General features: G+C 35.6%; 1 protein-coding gene across 1 annotated transcript; it reads left to right on the top strand.

Annotated features, from left to right (window-relative positions):
• The first annotated feature begins 1,226 nt into the window (after window positions 1–1,226).
• On the top strand, window positions 1,227–27,145 carry LOC121728473 (exonuclease 3'-5' domain-containing protein 2). Its single transcript, XM_042116669.1, has 10 exons — window positions 1,227–1,675; window positions 1,966–2,122; window positions 2,867–3,067; window positions 14,637–14,878; window positions 16,024–16,170; window positions 17,372–17,574; window positions 18,054–18,219; window positions 22,916–23,077; window positions 23,792–23,956; window positions 26,545–27,145. Exons 1-10 carry the CDS (start codon window positions 1,482–1,484, stop codon window positions 26,606–26,608), a joined length of 1,701 nt encoding a protein of 566 aa, XP_041972603.1. The 5' UTR covers window positions 1,227–1,481; the 3' UTR covers window positions 26,609–27,145.
• Window positions 27,146–27,478: the final 333 nt, after the last annotated feature.

Below are 27,478 nucleotides of genomic sequence, written 5' to 3'. Positions count from 1 at the left end.
ACTTTATCTATGCTTTCGACTACAAAATAAAACTTCCGCATATTTATAATAAATTTAGACCTTCTGCGCGGCTTCACCCTCGTAAATTAGGAATTTCAAAGACAAATTAGCCCACAAAAATAGCCTATGATCCTTCATGTGGTCTACTTTTTATTTATGCCAAACAACATAAAAATTGCTGGATGGTGCGTGAGATAAGCCCTTTCAAATAATTTTCCCCGTTTTTTTTTTTATGAAATAAGGGGGCAAACGAGCAAACGGGTCACCTGATGGAAAGCAACTTCCGTCGCCCATGGACACTCGCAGCATCAGAAGAGCTGCAAGTGCGTTGCCGACCTTTTAAGAGGGAATAGGGTAATAGGGGAGGGTAGGGAAGGGAAGGGAAGGGAATAGTTGAGGGTAGGGAAGGGAATAGGGTAGGGGTTAGGGGATTGGGCCTCCGGTAAACTCACTCACTCGGCGAAACACAGCGCAAGCGCTGTTTCACGCCGGTTTTCTGTGAGAACGTGGTATTTATCCGGTCGAGCCGGCCCATTCGTGCCGAAGCATGGCTCTCCCACGTATGCATGGCTCTCCCACGTATTTGTGGGAGAGCCATGCATACGTGGTAAGTTTTTTCCACATTTCCTCTGTTTCTTGGCTATGAGCTATCTAACTCTGAAAGGATACTTCAAAATTTCAAATCGGACTAGTAGTTCCTAAGATTAGCGCGTTTAAACAAACAAACTCTTCAGCTAAATATAATATTAGTGTAGATAATAACGCAACCGCTTAAAAAATGTCGATAAAAATATCGATACCAAAATCGGCATCACACCACATCACTAGTGTCTTAGTTTGATAGTTCACGTAACATTTTTCGTGAAGAATAATTGATTTTTAAATTAAAAAGTCGTATAAATTACAGTTAGCTGTGATAGGTGATCCCGCTATTTTTGAAATTCACAGTATCGCTGCAATTTTTGTAGGTAATTATAGCACAAGTCAGCATTTTGTTCACAATTTACGGTGTAGTGAAAACGTGTAAGCCGTGCAGTGATTGACATACGACTGACAATTTGTGCTCATATGGGCAGGATTTGGCGACATGTGACACATCTCTTACTTCTAAAATGAAAAATCTGTGGTCAAAACTCAAAACTGACGCAACATAGAAAATATGGCTGTATGGGCTATACCAGGCTATACGCTCCCTTTGCCTGTCCCGACCGGGACGGATTAAAAAAAATGTCACTTGTCTAATTATGTTGTTTTTTATTTTGGGAATTGGATAGTGGTTTCGGTTTGTTGTGGGTATTTATGGATTTTCCTGTTAAATTTGGCAACAGGAAAAGGCATCATAAAATTAAATATGAGTACAAAATACACATTTGTCAAATATTTATAATGTCAACTCCACCATAACCTATGGACTGTGGTTATTGGGTTATTCTTATGTGCACCAGTTTTTTCGCTTTCCGCAACAATTATTAAAGTAAAAAATGACTATCTTAGCTTTCGTTCCTAATATGAAGCTCCTCTTGACTACCGCTGTAATAACTTTTGCTGGCTTATTATACCTTGTAATGAAATCCAAAAGGAAGACAAAAAGTGCTGTAGATGCTTTAAATTACCTCGATATTAAAATAATTTCTTCAGAAGATCAAGTCGATGACGCGGTGGCTGAAATACAAAGGTATACTATTATAAATTTATAAATAAGAATTTGTTTGATAGTAACAAAATACCACCCGCAAATTGCAATGGAAAGAATATGAGAAGGCCTATAGCGGCTATAGTAAAATATAAGTACTCAAACTTTTATCCAAACTAAGAAGGTAAATGTAAATTAAACATGGTATTAAGTCAAAATAAGCCTATATCATAAGAATAACAGACACATTGCAATGTTTAAAATTAAAAGATTACACAATGTTCTTAAAATAGTTTCCAAATTCACTTATGGTCAGAAATAATCTTTTTTAGACGGAGTTCTGCATACCATGCTATAGGCTTTGACTGTGAGTGGGTGACAGACAATGGACACAGACAACCTGTGGCACTTCTTCAGCTATCTACCTATGATGGATTTTGTCTACTTTTTAGGCTGAATAAGCTAAAGCTAATCACTGGATCACTGAAAGTGAGTACCATATTTTTAAAATGGTCAATATAATATGTGATAATAGGCCATAAGTAGGCCCCGGATTTATATGTAAATACCATTGACATAAGAAGCTATATAAACACGAAATGACCACGAAAGAACCCTGCCTTCAAAATTTGTAAACTAAAACTTGCAGATTTTACTAGAGATGTCACTGAATAATAAAAAAATATTGATATTGATATGAAGTTTTTTTATTCAGTGACGTCTCTAGTAAAATCCGCCATTCTAGTCCACAAATTTTGAATTCAAAGACCTATTAGGTCTTTGCTTTTACTATTATTTGGAAAAGTATCGATATCAATATATTTTTATTATTCAGCGACAACTGACATCTCTAGTAAAATCCATCAGTCTTTCATGGTCATTTCGTGTCCATATAGCTTCTTATGTCAATGGTATTTACATATAAATCCGGGGACCGGGGCCTAGTCATGAGTAATATAACAATGAAAACCAAAAAGATTTTGGGAGTCTATCCATCATATATTATATAGAAATATATGATGGATAGACTCCCATATGATGGATAGAATCATCATATTCTATAGAAAAATAGTGATTCAACAATAATTTCAAATTCAACAACAGATATCCAACAACTTTTATAATAATTAATACTCAGTAGAACTATTTCCATGTGAACTTTGTTATAAATATCTTTTTATATAAAGAGCAAAGTAATAAATAAAAAAGTACAATATGATGATAACCTTTCAGGAACTCCTTGAAGATGACTCTTTATATAAAGTAGGTGTAACTCCCGGGAATGATGCTAAGTACTTGCAGCACGACTATTCTGTGACGTTAAAGTCCTCCTTGGACATCCGACATCTTGTTGACTTCTGTGGATATGATGACGGTGGTCTGGCCGCTCTCTCCGCTTCTCTCCTGGGCGTGGTCTTGGATAAAAGCTGGAGGGTATGAACTAATTACAGTTATTTTTAATAAGCTTAATGCTTCCTACAAATAAGGTTGTTTTAAAATGTCAATAAAATTATAATATATTAGTGTTTAAAGAGAATGTCATTGTGTACTTTACACATGTCTTATTGTTTTTCTGTTGAATAATTCAGTACCAAAAGTTTTTTTCTCTAACCCGTGAGCACTCGCGCTATGAGCATTTTACTCACAGTAAATTTAAAACACGTGCCATTTTGCCAAAATTATGTTTATGGCCATCGTTTCTTCAGTACCTGAGTTTTGTTTCGTCCCCCACCCCTGGAGACAGATAACTTTTCGCCAGGGTGCACTATTCACCCGTACGAGGAGGTTTGTTGCGCCGTATACCATCATGCGGCATTTTGCTCATCGCGCGGGTATCGGCGTAAGTACAGTCTGTCAAGAAAGTTAAGAAATTAAAAAGTGGCAACATCGTAGTGTCATCCCTTTCAAATCAATCTAAGAAAAAAGGGACGACATAGCGATGTTGCCACTTTTTAATTTCTTCACTTTCTTGACAGACTATACTTTTTTCCTTAGGGGGATATTAGATTATCATTTATATTGGATCCTAGATCATTGAGTCATTTATATTGGATAATGTAATATAGATCCCACCAAAACATAAAATGTAAAAAGGAGTCAAGCAAAATATAAAATATTGCATTGCCATGCAATATATCTATCGTAAATAGTTTTTAGATCACATTCAGGCCAAGCCTTCAACTTATTTTGTAATTTAAATTAACATTCAGTGAATTTATCAATAGTTTTCTTTATTTTATAATTATAATAGTGGCTCGGCAATGAGCACAAGAAAAACAAATATAAAACTTCATATTTGGGGTAGTTCATACTTACACAAACGGCGTGTTTTTAGTATGTAATGACGCATGTGGACGATGATACCCAATAAATCCAATTAGTCGCTGATAATTTCTCTAGTGCTCATTGCCAAGCCACTATTATAATTATAAAATAAAGAAAACTATTGATAAATTCACTGAATGTTAATTTAAATTACAAAATAAGTTGAAGGCTTTGCCTGAATGTGATCTAAAAACTTTTTACGATAGATATATTGCATGGCAATGCAATATTTTGCTTGGCTCCTTTTTACATTTCATGTTTTGGGGGGATCTCATTTCTTTTTTTAAGGTTTCTTTTCTTTTCAGGTCACATTAAAACTTTTCTGTACATAGCTTAGCACCCATTCTCTATCTCTAGGTATATAATATTCTAGGTCGTAAAATTAATTGATAATAACAGGTAGGTGCCTACTTCTACAAAGTACAAATTCTATGACGATAGCCCAACAACTTTTGAACTTTCAGAAGGTTATCCGTGCACCGATGTTACTTTCGATTGAGTATTACGACCTATCCCGGATTTTTTTAAACCATAATAATTATACTCCGCAAACAAGCGATACCGCGATATAAAGGGAGTGCTACACCATCTATCGAGCGAGTATGGGGTGTACATCGTAATTCGCAGTTCTGATTTCATTTATATTTTAATCGAATTTAATTATCATAGTTTCATTGTTAACTTTGTTAACACTATTTTTCCTTTAGTACGTAAAATCTATACTATCTATACTAATATTATAAATGCGAAAGTATCTCTGTCTGTCTGTCTGTCTCGCTTTCACGCCAAAACTACTGAACCGATTGCAATGAAATTTTGTACACAGTTATTCTAGAGTCTGAGAAAGGACATAGGCTACATTTTGATGTGGGAAAATATCTTATTTCCATGAAAATATCGATGAAAATTAATTCGCATTGCGCGTGGCCAGCGCTCATCCCGGGGGTCCTGGGTTCGAGTCCCGCAGGCGGAACAAAAAGTTTTCAATGTTTCTGGGTCTTGGATGTGTATTAAAATAATATTTCAAAAATCTTAAATATATTTTATGTATAATATTATAAAAAATCCAGAAATATATCGATGCAATGAACATTTTAGTTCTATTACGATTCAACAGATGGCGTTTTATTTTTTACTTCATTGTAGGTAACATAGAACTAATGGGCGATTCCATTATCGCGTGTGCAACATTTTGACGCACTTAAAGCGTCCTACTGACAAAATAAAACATATTTCCTAATAAATTATCTTCTGAAGGGATACATTTTAACTAGTTTAATCATGATTTGTAAATGAAAACTATAATTAAATCAAAGAAAAGCCACAAAATATGTTTGAAGTACTATCGCGGGTGCAACCAAATCGGCCCTCCATTAACAACTCGGACGAGTTCATTTGAGAATACTGTTAATTGTGAAACTTTTAGTAATTTATTAACCCATATTTCAAAAGGGTATAAGACAAAGAAATGATTTAACTAGATACAATTAATTTAATTTATTAGTACTAGGAATTATCAACAATTTCCACGATCGCGGGTGCAACATCAGAATATCGCGGGTGCAACAAGTCTAAAGAAATTGAATTTACTCATAAGTCTGCGACTAATTTCTACATTTTTTATATGCAATACATAATATTATTAGTAAGTTGTAATAATACTACTTAAAATTTTGTTATTTTTTAATTATCAATCATTTATCGATCTGAGAAAATAAATCGTCTAAATCACTAAAACAATTTAATAATGTAAATTAGGCAAACGTTTTTCGATGTATTGCTATAAAACCGAACTACAGCAAACATTAAATTCAAAATTAATATCTATTATTTAAAAGAATATGGGAAAATGATAAGTAAAAATATTTTTTTCAAAAAAAAATATTAAATTATATGATTTTTTTATGTCATTTGTAGCATGTCTTCTAAAATGTTTAAAAATAAAACAAGATTAATCATCATTTGAAACATCTGTTATGTAATACATGAAATATAATCTAAAAATATAAAACACGATGCGACTCTATTGAATTTTTTATAAATCTTGTAATAACATGAAAAGTATTGATAACAAATATAATTTAACGTTATTGTTTACCTTAATAATATTAAATATGACGAAAATTACTATAATAGTCAGAAAATAAATTGCTGCTTTTGCAATTATACTGCTTCGATCGCGGGTGCAACCACTTTTAAGGTACTGTTTTTACATTAAAAACCATAAAATAGTTTATTACAATGATTAATTCCTATTTCCTTCTCAATTCTTCTTACTTTTACAAAGTTTCAAATTATTAACAATTTATTTTAGCGAGAAAACTAAACTTTTGTACTTTTTTTATCGCGGGTGCAACAATTGCAACTTTTGTTTAGCAATGTTTGAAAACTAATTCAAAATTGTTGATTTTTTTTGCTCAGAAATATAAACTTATGTTATACAGTCAATATTATGTAGTGAAATTCAACTTCGAGCTAGTGATTTGTAGTAAAAAATAATCATGTGTGGCATAAGCAGTTTTTCTCGCGCCGTTAGATGATGTCACTTCAGAATGTTATAAATCATTCAAATTTAAATTTTTACTGATAAAAGTTCTTTTGCTAGTAAATATACATCTTTTTATTTATAATTCAATAAAAAAATGTAACAAATGCTGTAATTTAAAAATTCGTGTCAAGGGTCGTCTCTAGCGGAATCGCCCTAATCATACTTATTAGTTATTATGTTTTTGTTTATAGTTTTTAATACGTTAGAATATTATGTTTAATAATATTATCACTTGGTATAATAATAATCAATCTATCTTATCTTATAGAACTCCTACTGCATTTCTAAGGAGTTCGAGTGTACCGTGTTGGCCTATATTCCATCCAGAAAATATATCAATGCAATCAACATTTTAATTCTAATATATGAAAACAGATGGCGTTTTATTTTTTACTTCATTATTGTAACAGAACTAATCATACTTACTTTATTATATATTATTGTTTTTATTCATAACTAGCTGTTGCCCGCGACTCCGTCCGCGTGGACTTTAGTTTATAGCGCGCGGTGTCAACAAAATTTGTATCAAATGCTTTTATAAAAAAACCCTGGTACCCCTTAAATCAATACAGCTGTCCAGTGTGCACACAATAAGTATTTAATTTTTTTATATTAAACTTTATATTTTATGCCAAATTTTAAAGCTTATTTAGCCCCCAACAACAATTACACAACTTTACCCATAAACTATTTATCATTGATAGGTTTAAGGTTACGTCACTGCACAGATAAAGTACTGAGTTATTTAATACCTACCGTAGAATAAATCAACAATCGAAAAAAATCGAAACTTAGATGGAAGATGATACCACCTCTTATAGAAAGACTTTTGAGCAAGCGTCAGCGCGATGTAGAAGACGCACGGCGCCATCTATTATGAATTTTTGGAACTAACTTAATTTGAACAAATTTACGCATTTTCACCCCCTTACAACCCTTTTTTTCAGTAAGAAAGTAGCCTATGTCCTTTCTCAGGCTTTAGACTATCTGTATACAAAATTTCATTACAATCGGTTCGGTAGTTTTGGCATTTGGCGTGAAAGCGAGACTGACAGACAGACAGACAGACAGAGATACTTTCGCATTTATAATATTAGTATAGATTATGTGCACACTACACAGCTGTTTTTGGGTATTTTGATTAATTAAGGGCCGCGCTACACCGGAATGGCAGCGGCGAGGCGAGCACTTTCAGCGCTGCCATTCCGGTGTAGCGCGGCCCTAAGAGGGGTACCAGTTACCAGGATTTTAAAAAGTTTTTAAATTTGACACAAATTTTGTTGACACCGCGCGCTATAAACTAAAGTCCACGCGGACGAAGTCGCGGGCAACAGCTAGTAATTATTATAAAGTCGAAACTCATTTTTAATGTTCTTGCAAAGCCACAAACATAAAAATCTTTTCTTTTATTTAATAAAGTTATTTTATACTTTTCAGTTTTTAGGTTTCCTTGCCCAAAGGATGAAAACGGGAGCCTATTCCTAATGAGTCTGGATTTCGCTGTCTGTCTGTCGTCCGTCCGTGTGTCACGAGGCTAGATCTCGAGAACCGCAATAGCTAGATATTTTAATTTTTACAAATTATGTACTTTTGTTGTCGCTATCAAATCTAATAGACCAACTAAAATAAAATAAATGATTAATGGGGGGTCTCATACAACAAACACGATTTTTTGCCCTTTTTTGCTCTATATCCATAATGGTAAAGTGAGATTTTTGAAAATTTCAGAAAATACTTAATTGTAAAAACTGGTTACTAACACACAAACGATTTTGAAAACCCAAATTAACCGGTTAATTCTTCGATCGCGCTTCTTGGAAATCTATTTTTATCACTTATCGCGGCCCGCTTGGGCCGCTTGGGAGTTGATAAGATAATTTCGCAATTATTTTCACCTATCTTTTTTTAATTTTAGAATGTTTTATTTTTTTTATTTTAATTTTTTATTTAAAAAGAAATGTTAGATTTGATATACAGAGATCTAAGGGCCGGGACACAAAAACACGATACGACGTCGTATCGTGTTTTTGTGTCCCGGCCCTGAGGGCCAACGCTAAAACACGGGCGGATACGGGCGCGGGCGCACGCGTCGAAAGACCGCCGCGGGCCACGAATCCGCGAGCGGGCACCCATCGCGTGCGCCCACCTCATTTAGCGCTGCTAGTATAATTTTTATCTCGAGCGTGTACAGTTGTGTCGACTGTCGAGTAGATTACCATGGATTAGTTACTAATTTACTGCGAAAAGCGTACGCCCGCGCCGTGTGCCCGCCGTACGCCGTAATTTAACGGCCGTAATAGGCCTCCGCGCGGTATTTTAGGTAGCGCGCGCGGTTTCAAAACCGAGCACGTCACACTGATTATTTTTTAAGGTATTAAATATTAATTTAAAAATTAAAAAAACTTATGGTGTATTCCGAACACTTCAAAGAATTCGCTCTCGTTGGAAATTTAACTTAAAGTTAATTTTTCAACAAATTGGACAAATGTTAACTAACGAAATTTTCTCGAACTTCCGTCCTCATTGTACAATAAAAAAAATGTTTAAATAATTTTCGTAAAAATTTTTCAGTTCGTGGAGCCCTTTTTATACACATACAGATCACGCCATAAAAGTTAAAAAAATCAATACTTTGTTTAAATAATAATTTTATAACTTACTTATACAAAAAAATAGAAAACCAAGTAATATTGTCAAAAAAATTTTTTTTTCATTTATCATCACATACTTAATTGTTTTATATTAATGAAAGACATGTATTAACTAAAAAAAACTTATTTTCCGCCATTTGTTTACAAAAAAATTATAAACAAATGGACTATTTCGATGTTTTTAAAAATTTCTTTTGCTTAACTTTATGCTCTAGAAAATATTATGATTTTTAGAATTAACTTTTTTTAATAACAATATTTAATTGTTTATAATCGTTTTTTTATATTTCTGTTGTTTAACCCTTAATTGGGCGCATCAAAAAACTCACACAAGTAGTCGCATGGGGTCTCTACTGACCCCAAATTAAAAATGAAAATTAAGTTGAAAAAAGGAATAAAACGAAGTATTAATTATGCGAATTGTTAGAATGCTTTATGGTAATTAATCACAATAAGTAATAACCTTCATTTGCCTTTATGCAACTAAAAAAATCAATCAACTACTGCTTTGTCTCGAAATCTCTTAAATATCACTAAGGTTGTGATCGAGATAAAAAAAAAACAATTAAGTATTCAATTTGATGACCAGATTTTTTTGGAAACACCGAAGGAAGTAGGTCCTGAGCTAATACTGACAAACATATTTTCCTCATTTGTATGATTTGTTACGCACTTCTGGTCATCACCCCCTCATCACCATCCAGGATCAGGTCAGGGATTATTTTAGGCATCTCTGGGCTCTTAAAATATTTTGTCTACCGATTCATTCCCGTCACAAAACGGTGCATAGTTTTGAAGTTCGAAGGCTAGGCTCGCAAAAAGTCTTTTATCTTCAGAAACCTTCCAGCCTTCAGCCTATTTCACTATCAATATTAATTTTAACAATAGAAATATTTAAAAAACGATTATAAACAATTAAATATAAATATTGTTAATTAAATTAAAAATTTGTTTCTAAAAAATTTTTTCTTGATAATATTTTCAAGAGCATAAAGTTAAGATTTTTTTTAAAAGCATCGAACCATTTGTTTTAAATACATTTTTTATAAACAAATGGTGGATTTTTTTTTAGTTAATACATGTGTCTTTCATTGATATAAAAACAATTATGTGATGATAAATGAAACCAAATTTTTTTTGACAATATTACTTGGATTTATAGTTTTTTGTCCAAGTTAAAAAGTTATTATAAACAAAGTATTAATTTTTTTAAACTTTTATGGCGTGATCTTGTTAAATATGTTTGTATAATATACTAGATGTCCCGCGCGGCTTCGCCCGCGATAATTAGGAATTTTACAGAAACCGTACATTTTCCCATAAAAAATAGCTATACTCCCTTCACGTAAATATTGCCATAAAAATTGCTCCAGTAGTTCGTGAGATAAACCCTTTTTAATATTTCCCCCATTTTTCCCACATTTTCCTGAGTTTCTTCGGTCGTATTAGGTTAGCGTTATAATATATAGCCTTATTCGATTAATGAGCAATCTAACACTGAAATAAGTTTTTAAATCGGACCTGTAGTTCCTGAGATTAGCGCGTTCAAGCAAACATACTCTTCAGGTTTATAATATTAAAGTATAGATTTCTTTAAATTATCGCTTGACAAATTCGTGTCTCGATCTAAAAGACTATGAAAAGTACCAATAACAGGGTCATAATAGGCTCATAATCATGGGACGATGCATGGTATAATATGGTAGTGATGATGATGATGATGAATGTAATTTGCATAGTAGCATATGCTTTCCGTTCTTAAAACAACGCCGAAACTCCCAAACTTGTATTTATAAAGAATCAGGAGTTCTCTCAGCACCTTCCGAACCACGGTATACCAGGTATACCTCGGTGCAAAATCTTACTTTTTTGTAGCATATGCTTAGCATACTTCTCACGAAACCGAAGTCACCACATGTTTTCCTATAAATTTTGAGGAGCTCCCTCGATTACTTATGGACCCTTCATCAGATCACCACTTTTGTGAATTTAATACCAAATTGAGATGATACCCTATACAGTGTGTACCAAAAATAAGTGATAATACTTTAGGGTGTGTACGTGTTTCTTGTAGACAGTTCACTGTGAAAGTAGCAGCGCTGGAAGAACAAATTATTTTTTCACTTTTGTATGGGGAAACTCGTGACGCTCGGGCCCTTGCCCATACAAAAGTGAAAAAAAAATTTCGTCTTTCAGCGCTGCTTCTTTCACAGTGAACTCTCTACAAGGAACACGTATACACCCTTAAGTATTATGAAGTATTTAAGAAGACATCCCTCCACTTGAGGGTCTCGCCATAAGGTCAACTTCAGTTCCTTTGTGGTGAGAGTACCGACGCATCTTCTCCCGACCTTTGAAGCGGAGGAATTCTGGCCGACTGATGTGGTTTACCGAAGGTTCCGGGGGAGACTTCGGAATGAAGCGCGCGTCACGTCGCAGTTAATTCGTGATAATGTGTAGTTGTTAAGTTTATATAATTTTTATGTATGTTAGTCATTAAGGTATATATTGTATGGGCCTACGTAGCCTGATTTAAATAAATAAATAAAAAATAATAAAAAATTATCACTTATTTTTGTTACACACTGTATACCAAAAGAAAAATTTTAAAAATTCGTTTACAAACGGTGGAGTAATTGTTGAACATAAAAAAACGAACATAACACCTCCCCCATTTTGAAAGTCGGTTAAAATTGTAGCCTATGTGTTATTCTGATGTATAAGCTATATTATTGTAAAGTTTCATTCAAATCTGTTCAGTAGTTTTTGCGTGAAAGAGTAACAAACATCCATACATCCAAACAAACTTTCGCCTTTATAATATTAGTAGGAAGTATGTTTAAGGGCTCCACGAAGTGAAAAATTTTTACGAAAATTATTTGAACATTTTTTTTATGTACAATAAGGACGGAAGTTAAAAAAAAATTCGTTAGTTAGCATTTGTCTAGTTTGTTGAAAAATTAACTTTAAGTTAAATTTCCAACGGGAGCAAATTCTTTAAAGTGTTCGGAATACACCATAAGTTTTTAAAATTTTTAAATTAATATTTACAATATTTCGCGGTCCGAAATTCGACCTTTCGCGGTCCGAAATTCGACCTTTCGCGGTCCGCACATGGACCGCGGTCCGCCTGTTGCCTGCCGCTGACTTAGACTATAAAACAAATACACTTTTTAAATCGAGTAAAATAAAAAATAAACACTACATTTTTTAACTGATAGTTGTTAAATACCTTATAGAAAACTAATTACCTATTAAAATCTGTATAATCATTTTGTAAAAATCAAAATTGTCTGAAACGAGATGGTTGCCGATAAAAGGCATAAATCATAATATTCATCCTACAGCACACATACATACCAATTACCACACCACATAGTAATTACAATGTCCATTACTATTACTGAATTCTGATGAATATAATTTGCACATTAACATATACTTTCCGTTCTTAAAACAACGCTGAAACCCCCAAACTTGTATCTATAAGTATAAGGAATCTGTTCCGTCAGCACCTTCTCAACCATACCTTGATGCAAAATCTTACTTTTCGCTTGCGCACGGGGTGGCAACGTCGCGCGCGGCAAATTACCGGTTAATTTTCAATACCAAAACCGAAATTAAAGAAAAACCGGTATTCTGCGTTTACCGGTTTTTACCGGTAAAGTGCAACCTTTAACCGAAATCGATTTCGGTTTGGGGTCAATGACCGAAACCGGTTTTGTTCTGCAACCGGTTTCCGAGCCCTGAATTAAAAAGTACATAAACTTGTGATTTAAGGGGGGCTCCCATACAAATTTACGGTACGGAACCCTATTTACGCCAGTCCGACTCGCACTTGGCCAGTTTCATAATTTTTCTTTTCATTGTGGATAACGACCTACCTTGTTGCCAAATTTCAAGGTTCTAAGTCTGCTAGAAATACCTTAGAATTTTGATGATCTGTCAGTCAGTGCGTGACAAAATGTAGTAACTTTGATCATCCGTAACTATTAAACTATTGATCGAAATGTTATGTAATTTGGAGGTTAAGCTGGTTTTAATACTTGCTCCTAGTCACCGAAATTCTAAATCCCTAGCTTTGTTAACATCGAAGATAAAGGGGGTGTGAAAAAGCCGCGAACCGCTTCGAGAAAAGTATGCTACGACCGTGCCTTTGCTAAAAAGCTTGGCGGAGCACTACCGTGCTCCCAGATAAATGATTAATTTCCTCCTTGATCATAGATTTTTGGCATTTGCTGAGAGATTGGATCCAATACGGTCATAGAAATAGGTGTTGCCAGTTATTTAATATTTAAAAACGCCTCCGTGGTCTAGTGGTTAGAGCGTCGCTCTCGACTCCGGAGGTCGTGGGTTCGAATCCCGCGTTGGAAACATGTTATTTCTAAGTTTGGTTAGGACAATGCAGGCTGATCACCTGATTGTCTGACAAGTAAAATGATCCATGCGTCGGATGGGCATGTAAAAAGTCGGTCCTGCGCCTGATCTCTCGCCAGTCGTGTCGGTCTTCCGTCCCACTGGGTTATGAGAGTAAAGGAATAGAGAGTGCTCTTGTGTACTGCGCACACACTTGGGCACTATAAAAATTACTCCTGCGTACCTGGTCTGGTTTCAATGAAACCGGCCACCGTCACCGAAACCGGTGTGGGGAGTATTATAGTATTATTATTAGTTAAAAAAAGAGTTTTTAATTTCTTGTTCGTTTATATGTTTCAAATAATGTAATTATTTTTCTAATTATATACTTGGATAATCTTGCTGAAATACAAAAAACAAGCCATATTAAAAATGACGGTGTCTTTTGACAAATCGAATTCTCTGAGATCTAGTAACCCTGACGTCAATACCTGTCAGCGTTAGCGCTCTCCATTGGCTATTGAAACCACATATGACGTACAATAGGATCAATGAAATATGATATAATGTAATATGCAGATATGATCAAATGATGATTAAATGTTTATTACTAGAATCTGAGTTACCAGGACAAGAAAAACCAAATAGAATCTGAGTGGTTTGCCCAAGACGCAAAATCCGGAAGACCAAAAATGGCCTGCATTTACTGCCATTTTTTTTAATACTGAGCAAAGTCGTACATCTTGTGATATGTGTAAAGCTCGGAAATATAATGAAGATTAATACTTCCACATATCTAAGTGTTATTTTTTAAAACATTTTTATTTGTGAATTTTTGTCGGTCATACCGCCTTAGGAGACTGAAAAATTTCTTGTCATGAATTTATTGAAAATTAAAAAGATAAATGTTGATAAAGTTTTAAATATATACATTTTATAATAAACAAAGTGTACTTTATTTAATAAAATGAAAAAAAGTAAAAATATTACTTGTAATGTTTTTAATTGTAAAACCTGCATTTAATGACATTTATAAACGTGAGCAAAATGCTCTACGCGCGAGTGCTCGTGTAATTTTTAGGGGCGCGGGTGCTGGCGGGCTAACTATCTTTTCTATTTACAGGTCAGATGTAGTGATTGGGAGGCTGACGAGCTCACTACACGTCAAGTGAATTATGCAGCGGCAGATGCACATGTAGCTATAAAGATGTTTGTCAATCTTGTTAATGGCTACTACAACAAGGGGATTTTATCGTATTTGAGAAAATCTGATAGCAGCCACTGGGATAACATCAATGATCTCTGCTGGAAGTATGCTGATATGTGCTATAAAACAAAGCAAAAATCTAAAAGAAATGAAAATAGGTAAATGCTTAATGAAAATCACCTATCGCTATTCTAATTGTTGCCCACCTTTCCTATGGTTCTTATCTGTGATAATTTTCATCTAGTATAATGCAGGATTTCAAACATTGTTTTGCCATATAAATGATGTCTAGTATCAATAGAAAAATTAGATAAAAATCTATTCTCGGGCCTAACGAATGTAAGTAGGTACATACAAAATTTCATTAATATCGGTTGAGTCATTTTGAAGGAGTTCACGCACAAACATTGTGACATGAGAATTTTGTCCCGGCGGGAAAAAGCTGTCCCGGCAAACGTTGTTTTGCCCATATTATTTTATTGAAGTGACTAATATACGTATAAGAGACCTGGCTCCCTTAGGCATTCTTAGTGTAATATTCTAACTCTGAAAAGAACTAATAGATCTAAACTCCCCTCTCGCACGTGACTCCCGCCTTGATGACGCCCACTTCGCAACGGGTCGTGCAGTAGAAATCGTAATACATATTTTAATTTCGCCATAACTTCAAAACCAAACCTCCAATTTTAGTCATTCAAAGATTAAATATTATCTACATAAACTGTACTTAGTGATTAAATAATTTATTTTGATAAGAATTAATAGCATGAGTAAAATAAACGCGTTTAAATGTAGTCCAAAAAAATTCAAGATTTTCTTAAATAAAAAAGTTGTTGTGCCTCACTCGAAATAGATAGGTATAGTGTGTTGCGGACTTTTTTGTAGATATTTATAAGATCTACAATTTATTAGAACATTTTATGGTTCTATCTTTTATAGTTTAGGCAGCGTACGCAAAATAAGTAACTTTTCTGGTTGATTTTTTACACCTTGTCTCCGAAAAACCCAAATATCTTACGGAAACCTATTTTTTCCTAAATAAAATTTAGCCTATGTTACTCGTGGATAATGTAGCTATCGAATAGTGAAAGAATTTTAAAAATCGGTCCAGTAGTTTTTGAGCCTATTCATTACAATTATACAAACAAAGTTTACCTCTTTATAATATTAGTATAGAGTATGAGTATAGAGTATAGATAGTATAGATTAGACAATGCAAACATACAAACCATTCCTAGTATGTAATCAGTGTATATTACCAATCATGACCCAACCAATTTATAAATAATTATGTATATTTTAGTACAAACAAAACGGAAGGAAAATCGCCAAAAGTGATGAGTAAGAGGTACCCTCACGCAACCAGATCTAAGCCACTATACCACAACTGTTTCCTGCAAGCTCCCGACGGCGAATTACTGTGTACATGCGATACTAAAAAAGCTTTTTGGTGAGTTGATTTGAATTGAATTTTGTCGCAAGTAGCGCAGTGTTTGACAAATCCAGGACATCCCTCCGTATACGGCTGAAGGCAAACCGCAGGTGGCTTTAGTGGGTAAGAGTCCCACATACCCCCGGGGTGCTTCAGCTAACTGAGGCACATCCCCAACCCGGGGCACCCATGATGGGTTTTCCCCTGCGCATCAAAAAAATTAATAAATAAATAAAATGCCTGTACCGTACCGGTTTGGTACCCAAGGAATGGAAAAAGAATACAAGAAAGCAGGGACTGAAAGCGGTACCGTTATAAAGGGTATATACCGGTATAAAATTACGGTATTGCTTTGATTTAAAGGTTGAGTCAAAACGGCAGAACTTCACCATTGCGGTACCGCAAAATAATGAAATATAACTTTATTTTTACGGTACCGATATATCTCTTTATTGTATTGGTACCCCAACCGAAATTATTTCGGTACCGAAATAATGCTAGGTGACGACGTACCTACGCACCGGTACGGCGTTGCCAATTCGCAACTATCATATCAAAATATTGTACAATCGAGGGTACAATTAATATTCATTTCAAACTCTTCCTGCACTTGAATGGAGTGGCAACACTATATTATTAGGTATTGTTTTAAAATTAACGTCCTGCTTGACTGTAACCTTTAAGAAAGTATAAATGCAACTCAAAAAATTTGAGTAAGGTACGCGTACGTGCGCGTGCCACGTGGTGTGTGTTGAACTGTAAATGGACGGGATGAATATTACAATAATTATTATTACGAGCCCTGACGTGATATTTCGGCGGGAGGCGTAGCCGGGTGAAAAGAAAACCTTTATTTTACAGATTTAGATATCTAAAAAAATAACGATACCGTAATTTTGCAATACCGATATATATCAGTACCGTTATTTAAAGGTTACCGTAATTTAAAGGTATGACGTCATACCGCTAAATTTCTCTACCTATATTTTCCGGTTATTCAGTCCCTGCAAGAAAGGCAATGTTAAAGGTGGAAAGATGACCTACCAAAGAACTGGATAAAAGATTACTAATCTGGAGGAGGTCTATGTCTTAAGACAACCAACAACGAAATAAAATTTTAATGTAATTTGTAAATGTCACGTACCTAAAGGTACGATTTTTTTACATCTTACGATACATCACATTGTTATCATCGTGTCAATGTCTTTGAAATCAACAGGTATATAGATAAAGGTCTAGCAGAGAAGATCTCAACAGACCCCCTTACAGTCCGCCTCAAGTTCGAGCCAGCGGGGCGCTCGGTGGGCGATGTAGGAAAGTACTATCAACTGAAGAAAGAGAACAAATGTGTGGTGTGCGGCCAGGATAACTCGTATATACGGAAAAATATCGTGCCAAGAGAGTATAGGAAATATTTTCCTGGTGAGTGTTGACTTCTTAATCTGTTCTTCATAGGCTGTATTTCGTAATCCCTGCGTTCCATTTGATTTTAAAAACGATCAAAACGCTCAAAATGCCTCCTATTTTGAGCGTTTTGATCGTTTTTAACATCAAATGGAACGCGGGGAATTTGTCATATAAATTATATACATTAGTGTAGATGTTGGTAACACTGGTGTTGTAATGCCGGCGCCAGACATGGGCTTCAAAGTTTGAGTAAACTTTGCACAAATAGGAAAATGCCAACAATTAACTTTGCACAAATAGGCAAATGTGAGTGCCACACTTGGCGAATTTACGTATTTGATCACATGTCTGGCGCCCGCCTTACCGCCTTAAAATACACAACTTCAAAATAGCCGCGCTTTTAAATTTTGAATATTGTTTTTTTTTTATTACAAATGCAAATGACAGCCTTGAGTAAGCCTATTCAAATGTTTCTTTTTTTGCATGTTGTACAGAGATAGTCAAAGACCGGTCCTCGCACGATGTGCTGCTGCTGTGCGGCGGCTGCCACCAGCGCAGCAATATGCTGGACCAGCGCGTCCGGGAGCGGCTCGCCGAGCTGTGCGATGCGCCGCTCGTGTTGCTCAGCAAAACTAAGTACACGGAGGACGCTGACTGCAAGTTCGTATTTACTTAATGAGTATAGCTTAATTAGGGTTTTTAGTGATAACAATTTTATAAATGGAAGTATTTTGTTCTTCGTTAGCCAAGGTACACGTTTTAAATAGGAGTATTTAGTAAGTGAAGTTGAGCTTTGGATAGAGAAGTGAAATCGTTTATAAATTCACTTTAATTTAACTATGAAATCTTAGGGTCAATTTAAACCGCCACGCGACGTTTAGATGCATTTCTGAAGTATGGAATTGACAGATTTGCAAGACGTCTCACGCAATTGAAATCTGTCAAGTCAATACAAATTTAGAAATGCTGAATGCATCTACGCGTCGCGTTGCGGTCTGAATTGACCATTAGTTTCAAAAATCACGACAAGTCTTATTATAATACTGGAAACCGAGTCATTTTGTATCTATACTAATATTATAAAGCGGAAGAGTTTGTTAGTTTGTTTGTTTGTTTGCACGCGCTAATCTTAGGAACTACTGGTCCGATTTGAAAAATTCTTTCAGTGTTAGATAGCCCATTTATCGAGGAAGGCTATAGGCTATATTTTATCACGCTAATACTAATAGGAGCGAAGAAATAGAGGAAAGTGTTGAAAAAACGGGAGGAAATTATTTGAAAGAGCTTATTTAAACGCGCTAATCTCAGGAACTACTGGTCCGATTTGAAAAATTCTTTCAGTGTTAGATAGCCTATTTATCGAGAAAGCCTATAAGCTATATTTTATCACGCTAAAACTAATGGGAGCGATAAAATAGAGAAAAGTGTGGAAAAAACGGGAGAAAATATTTGAAATGGCTTATTTGAACGCGCTAATCTCAGGAACTACTGGTCGGATTTGAAAAGTTCTTTCAGTGTTAAATAGCCTATTTATCGAGAAAGGCTATAGGTTATATTTTATTGCGCTAAGACTAATAGGAGAGAAGAAATAGATAAAAGTGTGGAAAAAACGAGAGAAAATATTTGAAATGGCTTATTTGAACGCGCTAATCTCAGGAACTACTGGTCGGATTTGAAAAGTTCTTTCAGTGTTAAATAGCCCATTTATAGAGAAAGGCTATAGGTTATATTTTATTGCGCTAAGACTAATAGGAGAGAAGAAATAGATAAAAGTGTGGAAAAAACGGGAGAAATTATTTGAAATGGCTTATTTGAACGCGCTAATCTCAGGAACTACTGGTTGGATTTGAAAAATTCTTTCAGTGTCAGATAGCCCATTTATCGAGAAAGGCTATAGGTTATATTTTATTGCGTTAAGACTAATAGGAGAGAAGAAATAGATAAAAGTGTTGAAAAAACGAGAGAAAATATTTGAAATGGCTTATTTGAACGCGCTAATCTCAGGAACTACTGGTCGGATTTGAAAAGTTCTTTCAGTGTTAAATAGCCCATTTATAGAGAAAGGCTATAGGTTATATTTTATTGCGCTAAGACTAATAGGAGAGAAGAAATAGATAAAAGTGTGGAAAAAACGAGAGAAAATATTTGAAATGGCTTATTTGAACGCGCTAATCTCAGGAACTACTGGTCGGATTTGAAAAGTTCTTTCAGTGTTAAATAGCCCATTTATAGAGAAAGGCTATAGGTTATATTTTATTGCGCTAAGACTAATAGGAGAGAAGAAATAGATAAAAGTGTGGAAAAAACGGGAGAAATTATTTGAAATGGCTTATTTGAACGCGCTAATCTCAGGAACTACTGGTTGGATTTGAAAAATTCTTTCAGTGTCAGATAGCCCATTTATCGAGAAAGGCTATAGGTTACATTTTATCATGCTAAGTCTAATGAGAGCGAAGAAATAGAGAAAAATGTGGAAAAAATTGGGAAAATTATTTGAAAGGGCTTATTTGAACGCGCTAATCTCAGGAACTACTGGTCGGATTTGAAAAATTCTTTCAGTGTCAGATAGCCCATTTATCGAGAAAGGCTATAGGTTACATTTTATCATGCTAAGACTAATGAGAGCGAAGAATTAGAGAAAAATGTGGAAAATATTGGGAAAATTATTTGAAAGGGCTTATCTCACGAACTACTGGAGCAATTTTGCTGATATTTGGCACAGGTAAGAATTAGACCACGTGAAGGATCATAGGCTATTTTTGTGGACTAATTTGTCTGTGAAATATTTAATTTACGCGGGCGAAGCTGCGCGGAACGTTTCGCGTGGTCACGATATCACGCGTAAACGGCTGGACCTATTTTGCTGAAATTCGGTATAAAGATACTTTGAGTCCCGAAAAAGAACATAGGATACATTTTGTCCCGGAAAAATTACTGTTTACTGCACAATAGGTATACGAATTTTGATGGAATTTAGTATGGCAATACTTTCAGTCTCGGGAAAGGACAAGGGATACTTTTTATCCCGGAAAATATACGGTTCCCGCATAATAAAGTTTTATGATTATCGCCTAAACTATTTAATCTATTTTCTATTTGATGAAATTTGGCATGGAGATTGGAGATACTAATTTGAATCTGGGACAAGGAATGTTTTTTGTCCCGGAAAAAGTGCGGTTCCCACACAATATACTTTTCTGATTTGCGCGTAAACGACTCAATCGATGTACGGGAACAACTATAAAGTCCACGCGGACGAAGTCGCGGGCAACAGCTAGTCTTACATATAAAAATAAGTCGGGTTTCCTTCCTGACGCTATAACTCCAGAACACACGAACCGATTTCCACGGTTTTGCATTCGTTGGAAAGGTCTCGGGCTCCGTGAGGTCTATAGAAAAAAAAACAGAAAAAACTTAAAGAGAAAAGCAGGAAAACAGGGAAAATCATTTTATGACAAAACAACGTTGCCGGGACAGCTAGTTTGAAATAAAATGAAAAGCACATTTTTAAGCTAAATGAAAAGCACAACATTTTACATAAAAATTAAACATTTTTTAAGTTTATAAAATTAAAAAAATATGCCAAATGCGAGTCTGACACGTGCACGCAGGGTTCCGTACCGTTATAGAGCAAAAATAGGTCAAAAATGGTATTTTTTGTATGGGAAATTGAAAATTAAATAAATTAAATAAATTAAATTTTAATTTCATTTTAATATTATTATTAATTATTAACCCTTTAGCCGCCAAGGTCAGAATAATCCGACAAATATTTTCGTGCCCATTTCGCCAAGGTCGGATATTTACGACCAGTACCACTACTCGGTTAATCTGCCTTTTTTGTTTGATAGCACTGTATTATATTAAAATAATGTTTATATTTGGTAAATAGTTAACGAAGTAATCATTTACAATTGATTACACTTTAGTTTCTTAATTAGAAGACCTAAAAATAATGTCTAAAGTTAAATAAATTACCGAAAATATTCTTAGAAAAGTGTATTGATGTCCAACGCCCGAGTCGGAAAAATCCGACATTAGGGACGGGACATAAGCAATGATTTACTGATACAAAAATCCACATAAATTAAAACATTTCTGTTTTTACTAACTAATTTATTATAAAACAAATAAAGCAATGGTTACTGAACAAATAAACGTGTTTGTTTTACTTAATTTATAATAAATATAGTATAAACATTTCAGTGATTGAATTGACGATTCCCATCCCTAGCCTGCATGTTTAGAAACGAATGTTGTGAGCACACCCTGCGCCACGGTCGGAAAAAGACGACCGCTTCTGACGTCATAAGCGAGTGCCGCCTTCTAGAATTTTTCACTAGTGTTGTGCTTATGATGATGCTATCGATAAATGTGATTGTAGTGGATACTTAAATTAGAAATAAAATTACAATAAATTACAAAGTAACGCTTTCCTATCTGTCTGTCTGCTACGACATTTATATGAAATTGTATGCGTGTAAAGGGGATGGGATATCGATCTACTATTGAAAATCTATATTTGTAGTAGGTTATATATTTAAACAACTCAATTATTTAATCCGTGAAAACTATGAAATTAATTTTAAGTATTTAAAATGTAATAACAAATATCAGGAATTACGTCACTTCACTATTCAAGCTGTTTTATCTAATGTTTTTGCCAGCGTTGTATATTTACTTACAAATACTAGATATCAGTTGATACTTTATATAAATTATAAATTAAGAAATAAATTATCGACATTGAAAAAGATAAGTATTGCACATCACTATTTGTTGTAGGTATACATTTTTCGATTTATGGTGCCGGCGCTAGAGGCACGACAATTGATTTTAAACTGGGCGGTTAAAGGGTTAAAGTACACATATCATTGAAGATTTCGTGATAATTTCAAGTGCCTACCTGTTACCATTATCGATATCGAGCAAAAAAGGTTAAAAAAACACGTTTGTTGTATAGGAGCCCCCCTTAAATATAAATTTTGTTTCGTTTTTTGTGATTGTTGTTATAGCGGCAACAGAAATACCCAATCTGTGAAAATTTCAGAAGTCTAGCTATAGGGGTTCTTGAGATACAGCCTGGAGACAGACAGACGGACAGACATCGAAGTCTTAGTAATAGAGTCCCGTTTTTACCCTTTGGGTACGGAACCCTAAATATATATAATAACTGTTTTAGGATTAGGCTACGATTGGCCCGAATTACGCTGCAAATGTCCCTTAGTAAAAAAATACATAATATTATTATGGCGCTCGGGAAACTTATGCGACTATATTAATTCGCATACGTTTAGTCGCAATATTTGATATTTTATTTAAATGCATTTGTTTAAAAAATGCTTTTTATTTACAGAAAGATTCGTTCAGCGGCCCGCGCGCTACTCTACCAGTCGGTGAAGCACGCGTTACCCGAGCGGCGCCGCGCCGAGCTAGAGGCGGTGCTGCTGCAGCACTACCCCGACCACGACACCATCACTACAGAGCTGCTGCAGGAAGCTGCTAACGTGCAGGTCATGTGAGTATATCCCTGTTTCTGATGTACTGCAGTCGGTGAAGCACGCGTTACCCGAGCGGCGCCGCGCCGAGCTAGAGGCGGTTATATAATATTTAAGTCGCTCAAAACGTTCAAGACTACAGCTGATTCAAAAGCCGCCGTTTGATTGAATTAGTTCAGCGCTCACCACCGCGGCGCTAGGTGCGTTTTGTTTACAATATGGAGTCAACTAACCGGTGTTTTGTGGTTGTATTTTTAAAATATTTTTCGTTAATATACGTTACAAGTATTATTAAAGAGACAGAAATTATGGGAGCACATACGAATGAATCAAAATTTAAAACTTTCACAGTGAACTCTCTACGAGGAACACGTACACACCCTAAAGTATTATCACTTATTTTTGTTACACCCTGTAGATTTTTTTTAAAGAAATAAGGGGGCAAACGAGCAAACGGGTCACCTGATGGAAAGCAACTTCCGTCGCCCATGGACACTCGCAGCATCAGAAGAGCTGCAAGTGCGTTGCCGGCCTTTTAAGAGGGAATAGGGTAATAGGGAAGGGAATAGGGGAGGGTAGGGAAGGGAATAGGGTAGGGGATCGGGCCTCCGGTAAACTCACTCACTCAACGAAACACCGGTTTTCTGTGAGAACGTGGTATTTCTCCGGTCGAGCCGGCCCATTCGTGCCGAAGCATGGCTCTCCCACGTATGATAGATACCTCACAATTTCAGCTACGAGAACACAGACTACGAGTCGCACGGTCACAAGGTGGTCAACTACTACCTGCAGCACTCCGGCATCCTAGCGCTGGAGGAGCTCTGGCGGGAACACTTCCTCGCCTCCATGCGGCCCCGGTACATGCCAGAACTCTGGTCCGTCAAACATAACGAGGAGAGGTAATCACTAATCAGGGCGAGCGAAGAGCCCTAGTATATCCCATAAGCTAAGCACTTTGTTTTTTTTTTTATGAAATAAGGGGGCAAACGAGCAAACGGGTCACCTGATGGAAAGTAACTTCCGTTGCCCATGGACACTCGCAACATCAGAGAGCTGCAGGTGCGTTGCCGGCCTTTTAAGAGGGAATAGGGGAGGGTAAGGAAGGGAATAGGGTAGGGGATTGAACCTCCGGTAAACTCACTCAGTCGGCGAAACACAGCGCAAGCGCTGTTTCACGCCGGTTTTCTGTGAGCCCGTGGTATTTCTCCGGCCTCGAGCCGGCCCATTCGTGCCGAAGCATGGCTCTACCTCGTAAAATTGATTGGGAAAGTTTTTGTAGTACACTTTACGGAAACTATCACGCCTATTGATTTGTGCTTTAACATAGTAATTTATATTATGTAGATGATCTTTGTGTTATCTTTTCGATATTTTATTAAAAATAGCTAACCTGTGCGAGCTTCTACTACAAAAAGAAGAAATCAATTACATAGCACGAGTACCCAATCGCCTTCCCAACAAAGAAAAGTCAATAGTCGATGCTTTCCACTTTCGACGGCAGTCGACGGCAGTTGTCGACAGTTTATGACGCTTGCAGGGGCCTACCACGACCTCCCCTAAATCTATCATGTTTCCAGAACACTTTGTTGTAAGATCACAATAACATTACCGTACTCACTTTTTAAATATAATTTTACTAAAAAACAGTAACAAAATGCAAAACACTGTTAAATCCGCTGTGAAATATTAACTTATTTAAGATCGCTAGTTTAACGTTAAAGTAATATTGCTAATCAGCTGTCAAACGGTGTCGCTTAGTGGAGGTGGTGGTAGGCCCCCAGCGGGGCTAAAATGGTCACATTTAGCAATTCCTCTCAATCAATTCAGCAAATGAATTGTCAAACTGTTAAACTGATGAATGTCAAGTTAGTACTAGACATGAATTGCAAGCAGAGTGACCATTTTGCTATTTTTCAAAATGAATCATATTATAATTCATGATATGATTCTCCAAAGCGGCCATTTTAGCCCCCCAGTTCTGTTCTGTATGTTTTCCACGGAGCTCATACAAAGAGGAGCTGGCCTAAGCAACTGTGCACTGTGATTTTCAACTAGGTCCTGACGTCATCATTGTGGGCGGGGCTTAAGTCAGTACACTTTCAGCGTTTGTCAGGTGCACACGTAACGAGACTCCCAATAAATTGGTGTTTTCTGCGTATTTAACAAGGAAAGGATGAAGTATTGTGTTTTACAATGTCGAAAACACTCAGACAGACGTTCTGATAATATAAATACCATCACATTTCATTTGGAAATAATTTTAAATGTAATTTAAATATAAAAGTTCTAGAACATTTCAGCTTTCAGCGTTAATTATACTACTTGACACTAGGTGGCAAAACCTTGAAAGATAATACACATGTAAATGCCTATAATTTTGCATAAGTTTATTACAATAATCATACTTGAATACTGAAAACCGTTATACACTTAGTCTTAAACACATTTAATACCTGAAACCGTGATTATATAGCTTTTATTATGATATTAGTTATAAACCGCCATCTGTCGTCACCTATGATTCATAACTATTTGAAACGCAAAAAATATCCAGGGCCGTAGTACGTCCTATAATATTTAAGACAAAATGACATCTAGTGTAAGATAGTTGAACTACGTAGTAACATCAACATCGACCTAAGCTAGTAGTTTGGCTTTTAGCCAATAGATGAAATATTGAGAAGTGGGCGGAGCTTGACACCCCCTCACCCCGCAAATTGTCACGCGTCGTTTCATAAGGAAACTTGATTACAACACCTCCTCTTAGTATTAGCTCCGTGATGTTTTCCTAATAAAAATAAAATAAAAAATCATCGGTCAGTCAAGGTTTGGTTACTATTATAAATAGAAAAAAATGCCTTAAGGAAATTATTACTACGCAGAAAAACGACGAGAGTCCCCACAAAGCTAGGCTATTAGCTAGTAAATTTTTAAAAGGCCTTTACATCCCCTGGCTTGGAGCAATTGCGTTGGCGTCGCGTCGCTGCTACTATAGACTATAGAGAAAACTATGGAGTAGTCTAAGGGTGGGTTGCAACTTGCACCAGAGCTGCAGAGGCGTGGTTATAGTTACAGTTATGGTCAAAGTTATGGTTATAGTTAAGGCTAATTTTAACTTTAACCTTAACTTTGACCACAGAATTTGACAGATGACAGCTGGTCCGCCAAGGCTTTATGAACGTGGGCGGTGGCGCTGCTGGTAAAGGAGAACTGTCAAAAGTTGCGTTTTTGTATGATGGCAGCGTTAGTTCCTTTTTTCGCCACGTTCATTAAAGCCTTCTCGAGCTCAAGGTTATCGTTAAATATGGCGTCCATTATTGACTTTAATCAAAGATTTGACATTTTACATTGTAGTTAAAGTTATAGTTAAAGTTACAGTTATAGTTAAAGTAAGTTGGTACAACCCACCCTAAATGTATTCCGCCTTCTTTGTATCCTATCTTGGTCTCTTATAATAAAATGTTTTTATTTGATACCCCTTTTACAGGTTACGAATAAAACTCAACGAGGGTCGTCTATCCGAACAGGATATGAAGCTTTGTGGATTATAATTTACAACTAATAAAAAATAAATTTCTAAATACAAATAAATGATTAATGAAGTTAAAGAGGCCGAGCCAAGAGAATGCATGTAAGTACCATCGAAAAAATTGATTCATTATGCAGTTGACCTCCGACGTTTGGTCGGATTATGTTTATTCAATGATAGCTATATGGTCTGTCGGAACCATACAGGAATATAATCATACATTGGTCGGAACTCGGATGGGTTTTTTTAACACACCGCGATCAATTAACGTTGGTCAGCCAATTATTATCAATCATTTTCTCTGATATGATCTGTATCGGGAAATTGATTCGTTGGCAGTTGACAGACCAACGTCATTTGGTCGGATCATGTCAATAATGAATAATTCAATGTTTATTGTGATCTTACGACTGGGTTTGACGTAGCGCGTTACGCGACCAAACTACGTAGGTCTCCCATCTGCCTAGGAATCAACTTTCTGATAGTACATAACGTGGTCTTTAATACATAAGTCTAAAGATTTGTTTTGTACCATAAAATATATATGTATATTTTGTTACTGTGTTTGTTTTCATTTGATTTTTTCCTTATATTTTAATGAATTTAGAAATCTATTAGTTAATACAATACTTAATCTACCTCGGTTGATCTTGGATGCAAAGTTTTTTCTACTGACCATCTGAGTAGATCTAAATTTTGTATAATATAGAAATGGAGCATTTTGTAGATATCGCAGTCGACTGGTTAAAAAAGCCATTTGACTGAACAACGCCATTCAATCACTCGGCTATACGTCGTTTAGCCGACTTGTTGACTACAACGTTTAACACTACAGCTAGATGATGCTTAGCCAACTGATTAAATGGAAAATTAACTAATGTGACCATTAGTT

This window comes from Aricia agestis, chromosome 6, assembly GCF_905147365.1.
Source record: "Aricia agestis chromosome 6, ilAriAges1.1, whole genome shotgun sequence".
NCBI classification, from domain to species: domain Eukaryota; kingdom Metazoa; phylum Arthropoda; class Insecta; order Lepidoptera; family Lycaenidae; genus Aricia; species Aricia agestis.
Note: the sequence above shows the minus strand (reverse complement) of the source record. Positions and strands in the feature narration are given on the sequence as shown.

Coding starts and splice junctions, on each gene's coding strand:
- LOC121728473 (XM_042116669.1), top strand. CDS start 1,482: ATGACTATCTTAGCTTTCGTTCCTAATATGAAGCTCCTCTTGACTACC. Junction 2,123..2,866: donor TAATCACTGGATCACTGAAA/GTGAGTACCATA, acceptor ATAACCTTTCAG/GAACTCCTTGAAGATGACTC. Junction 18,220..22,915: donor ACGGAGGACGCTGACTGCAA/GTTCGTATTTAC, acceptor TTTTATTTACAG/AAAGATTCGTTCAGCGGCCC.